The sequence below is a fragment of the Mus pahari genome, chromosome 17 (assembly GCF_900095145.1).
Source record: "Mus pahari chromosome 17, PAHARI_EIJ_v1.1, whole genome shotgun sequence".
Classification (NCBI taxonomy): domain Eukaryota; kingdom Metazoa; phylum Chordata; class Mammalia; order Rodentia; family Muridae; genus Mus; species Mus pahari.
Window position 1 is genome coordinate 1,578,555 of NC_034606.1, and position 4,763 is coordinate 1,583,317.

The 4,763-nt window shown below is 42.9% G+C and overlaps 1 protein-coding gene across 2 annotated transcripts in view; it reads left to right on the forward strand.

Moving 5' to 3' along the window:
* Pop1 (POP1 homolog, ribonuclease P/MRP subunit) overlaps window positions 1-4,763 on the forward strand; it is a 36,510-nt gene that overhangs the window by 19,718 nt on the left and 12,029 nt on the right. For both annotated transcript variants that reach the window (XM_021216687.2, XM_021216686.2), the window contains 2 exons: window positions 961-1,076; window positions 2,947-3,138. In XM_021216687.2, coding sequence (XP_021072346.1) covers window positions 961-1,076; window positions 2,947-3,138 — 308 coding nt within the window. The remainder of the gene's footprint in view (window positions 1-960; window positions 1,077-2,946; window positions 3,139-4,763) is intronic.

Consider the following 4,763-nt stretch of genomic DNA (forward strand, 5'->3'; position numbering starts at 1 on the left):
ACCTTTTCCTCAAGGTTAGACCTCATCCATGAGGGTTAGACCTTATCCATGAGGTTAGACCTTTTCCTCAAGGTTAGACCTCATCCATGAGGGTTGGTTAGACCTCTTCCATGCAGTAGGACCGTTTGCAGATGCCAGTGCTGCTTCTCTGCAGCTTTCTTCTCAGGTCTGTGCAGTTAAATTTTCTCTGGCTTTGATCTCCCCTGGGATCTGTCACTTCTTGCAGATCTATACAGGTTGCACTTTTTTTTTTTTTTTTTGAGATTTATTTATTATGTATAAGTTGTAGCTGTCTTCAGACACTCCAGAAGAGGGAATCAGATCTCATTACAGATGGTTGTGAGCCACCATGTGGTTGCTGGGAATTGAACTCATGACCTCTTAACCGCTGAGCCATCTCTTCAGCCCAGGTATGCACTTTTGAGTGAATTTCTGTGTTGGTATTTTGGGACAATGGCCCCCTCTCTCCTCATTTTTTTGTTTTTGTTTTTGTTTTTTTAATTCTTCAGTCTAACAAAATTAGATTTGAAAGACTTTTTTTCAGTCATAAAAACTGTTTCTCAAGACACAGTACAGCTCTCAAACATTGCTCACCTTAAAGGAGAAACACGTTTTACAGACAGGAGCGAATAGCTTAGTAAATGTTAGTTATAAGAGACCCGAGAGAGAGAGGGCAACAGAAGGTGTCATCTGGAGCTTGAAGGTCTTAAATGAGGGCAGCTTATTAGTATTACAGTTGTGTTTCTGCACGAAAGGAGGTATCAAGGAAAAGTCTTCATTAGCCTTTGTTATGTCATGGTCTAGGAAGCCAATTTTAAGAATAATTTTTTTGTCAAGGAAAGTCTTCTAGTTCAGTAAATGCTTATTTACTGCATGAAACCCTTTCCTGTCTTCAGTCTTCCGCATTAGTGCTGGATGGAGTGACTGTGTGGTTTGAAGGCTGTTTCTTTTCCCTCTTAGCTAATGAGCAAGTGAAGCAGCTGCTTCTCGAGGGTGTACCTGTGGCATGTGCACACAGCTTCATCTGGGACCAGGATGTCTGTAGGAGTGTCACCGAGAATAAACTCTTGGATCAGGTAACTAATGTGCCAGGCTATGGGAGTCACTGGAGTAGAGACACTACATGGTGATTTTATGTCCCGTGTACTTACAGATTCTTTGTTGTGATACATTGATTTTTTTTCTTTTTCTAAAGAATGCTTTCTAGTAAAAGATCTGAAGTGTATAATCTCGTGGTTTAAATATATTTGTCTTTGATCTTATTTCCTTTAACTATTCCGTCTATAAATTCACAATGATTGGGGCCCCCACCAGAGTCAGGCATTGAGTCAGATACTGACAGGTGACTGGGGTGTTAGGAAGCGTAAGGAATGCCTAGGGACACTGAGGCTGGCTTCCTGTATGGAAAAGCTGATGTTTGAATTACTTTTCGATGGGAGCTAGACTTCTTGGAGGCAAGGTCAAGGCTGCAGTGGAGAAAGGTGTTAGGAAGTAAAAGTGGCTTTTACAGTGGTCCAGACCTGGCCTGTTCATAATTCCCAGATGGGACAAGAGCTGAGAGTTAGTAGTGGGACAAGGGAGAGTTCTGAAGGAACACAGGCTAGAGTGTAGAGGGCCTCAAGGCATCAAGTTGTAGGCCAGCTGTGTGGTTCACTGAGGGTTTCAAGATTGGTTATAACATGACTGGATTTTACTCCAGCAGTATGTGGAGTGAAGGTTAGACTGGGGTTCTGCATGGGAGAGAGCTGGAGAAAGGCCTGGGGGTCAGATAGCCTTAAAAGAAACATGTATATAAAATAGCTGAATGTAAAGAAATATGAAGTACACCAATAGGACATGGTGGAGGTTAGAATTGTGCAGCAGCTGGAGTAAAGGGGCTGGGATTGAGAATATACTTCCAGAGGATAAAATTGATGAGACATGGTGGCTGTTGGAAGATGAGAAAGGGCATCTGTAGACTAGCTCCTAACATGATGGTGTCAGCTAACAGAGTTGGAGTCATGTTGACTTGTTCACTGCTGTATTCCCAGGTTCTAGAAAAACACTTAGCATGTTAGAGGTGCTCAGTAAATATGTAAATGGATGAAGAGTGAGCTCTGGGATTTGTGGGATTATTCTGTTAGGGGAGGATTTAGAAGAGGACCATGGGAAAGGTGAGCCATTTGACAGGCCATTTGCCTCTCAAGAGTGGATATCTTAAGATACAGGCCTCAAATTCCAGGTGGGAAGCTTGGGGCTAAAGGGAAAATATATTAGAATTGACAATAAATATACAGGAAGTTATAGAAGCTTAGCAAACGAGAAAATGTCAAAGTTTGAGGAGCATAGTTGAGGTTACAGTTACACCACAACATGGAGGAGTGCTCTGTTCCAGCATTGAGACTGGCAGTAGCTGGCATCTCTGAACTCAGCACAGCTGTTTGTCCTTCCCTGAGCAGACCGAGGAAAGTCTCAGAGGGCACTGTGCACTCCTTGTGGTGTTGGTCCGCGCCTTCACAGTGCCTTCTCTTCTAACCACTCAGACCTGCTAAGATATCTCCTCAAGAGCAGAGATCGTTCCTCCGCTGTCCACCTTTGAGAAGTTGTGGTTAATTTGTGTACTGCTTTACTTAATGATAAGAGAAGATAATCAAAATGAAAGGGATCGAGTATACAAGTATAGACGGATTCTGATGAGATTAGCAGAATTAACGTAAGTCAGTTCACTTTGAATCTTGTGTATCCTCTCGCTCTAGCAAGTTCCAGGTATTGTGGCCGTTTCCTACCAAAGCCTGTCCATAGAGGAAAATCTTTATAGAAAGTGTATTTTTACTTAAACTGGCTTGTGCTTGCTATTTCAGAGCTTTCTCTTTTAAATGAACACTTAACTTTAAGTTTGCTCCTGGGGAGGCCCAGTATGATCTAGAAGACTGTGGCTGTTTGTATTTTCTTGTTTTCTTCCCTTAGGATTTAAACCGGATGAGAAGTGAATTGCTGGTGCCTGGATCGCAACTTGACTTAGGGGCTCGTGAATCTAAGATACCCATACTTCTGATTCAGCAGCCAGGAAAAGTGACTGGCGAAGAGCGACTGGGCTGGGGCAGTGGCTGGGATGTCCTCGTTCCCAAGGGCTGGGGCATGGCTTTTTGGATTCCATTTGTAAGTCTCGTTTTGATTTCAGCTAATAATTGCAATATTTAAAACATAATCTTAATTGATAATAGATGCTAAATGTTCTGGGGATTATGCACAATGTAGGAACTTAACAGTGTACTTCTGTCCTTATAGGTGAATATAAAAATATAGAATACTTTATAACATGTGGTTCCTGGAGCCAGGTTCTCGTGGATAACCTATGGGCCAGCAGGACGGCTCAGCAGGCTAGGTGCTTGCCACCAGGTCTGACAACCATATGATGGAAGGGTAGAATGAGGTCTCTCAAGTTTTCCTCTGACCTCCACACTTGTGCCATCACACATGTGCCCATGTGCATGCACATGTACACAGAGTAAATAAAGTTGAATAATAAAAATAGACAGTGGTGTAGCCCTCTTCCTCCAAAGACAGTCTTTCTATGTAGCTCATGCTGGCCTGGGAGTTATTAGCCCCTGCTCAGGCTCCCAGGCAGAGATTGTAGGTTTAAACACACTACCTGCCTCATATTGTACATTTTTTTCCCACACATTTTATTTTGTTGTTTTCTTACAGTGATTAGAATATTAACTGTACAGCTACTCTGTGATATTTCCATACATGCTTGCTTTATGTGTTGATTGTCCATCTGTCTACCCGTGTCCCACGGTCCCACAGGCACATTCCCACACCATATGAGGAACAATATTTGTAGGTTTTGAAATGGAATTTTTTTTTAAAAAAGTATCTATTTTATGAGAACACTATATCTGTCTTCAGACCAACAGAAGAGGGCATCAGATCCCACTGCAGATGACTGTGAGCTACCATGTGGTTGCTGAGAATTGAACTCAGGACCTCTGAAAGAGTAGTCAGTGCTCTTTTTTTATTTTTATTTTTTAGATATTTTCTTTATTTACATTTCAAATGTTATCCCCTTTACTAATTTCCCCTCCGAAAATCCCCTCTCCCCTCCCCCTGCTCTCCAACCCTTCCACCCCCATTCCTGGTCCTGGCGTCCCCTATACTGGGGCATAGAGCCTTTAAAGAACCAAAGGCCTCTCCTCCCATTGATGACTGACAGGCCATCCTCTGCTACATATATAGCTAGAGCCACAAGCTCCACCATGTGTTTTCTTTGATTGGTGGTATAGTTCCAAGGAGCTCTGGGGGTACTGGTTAGTTCATATTGATGTTCCTATGGGGCTTCAGACCTCTTCAGCTCTCTGGGTATTTCTCTGTCTCCTTCATTGGGGGCCTTGTGCTCTGTCCAGTGGATGACTGTGAACATCCACTTCTCTATTTGGCAGGCACTTATAGAGCCTCACAGAAGACAGCTATATCAAGCTCCTGTCAGCAAGCTCTTGTTGGCATCTCCCTAGTGTCTGAGTTTCATGGTTGTTTATGGGATAGATCCCCAGGTGGGAGGGACAGTCTCTGGATGGTCCTTCCTTCAGGCTCTGTTCTGAACTTTGTCTCTGTAACTCCTTCCATGGGTATTTTGTTCCCCATTCTAAGAAGGAACGAAGTATACACACTTTGGTCTTCCTTCTTCTTGAGTTTCATGTGTTTCGCAAATTTTATCTTGGGTATTCTAGGTTTCTGAGGTAATACCCACTTATCAGTGAGTGCATATCATGTGTGTTCTTTTG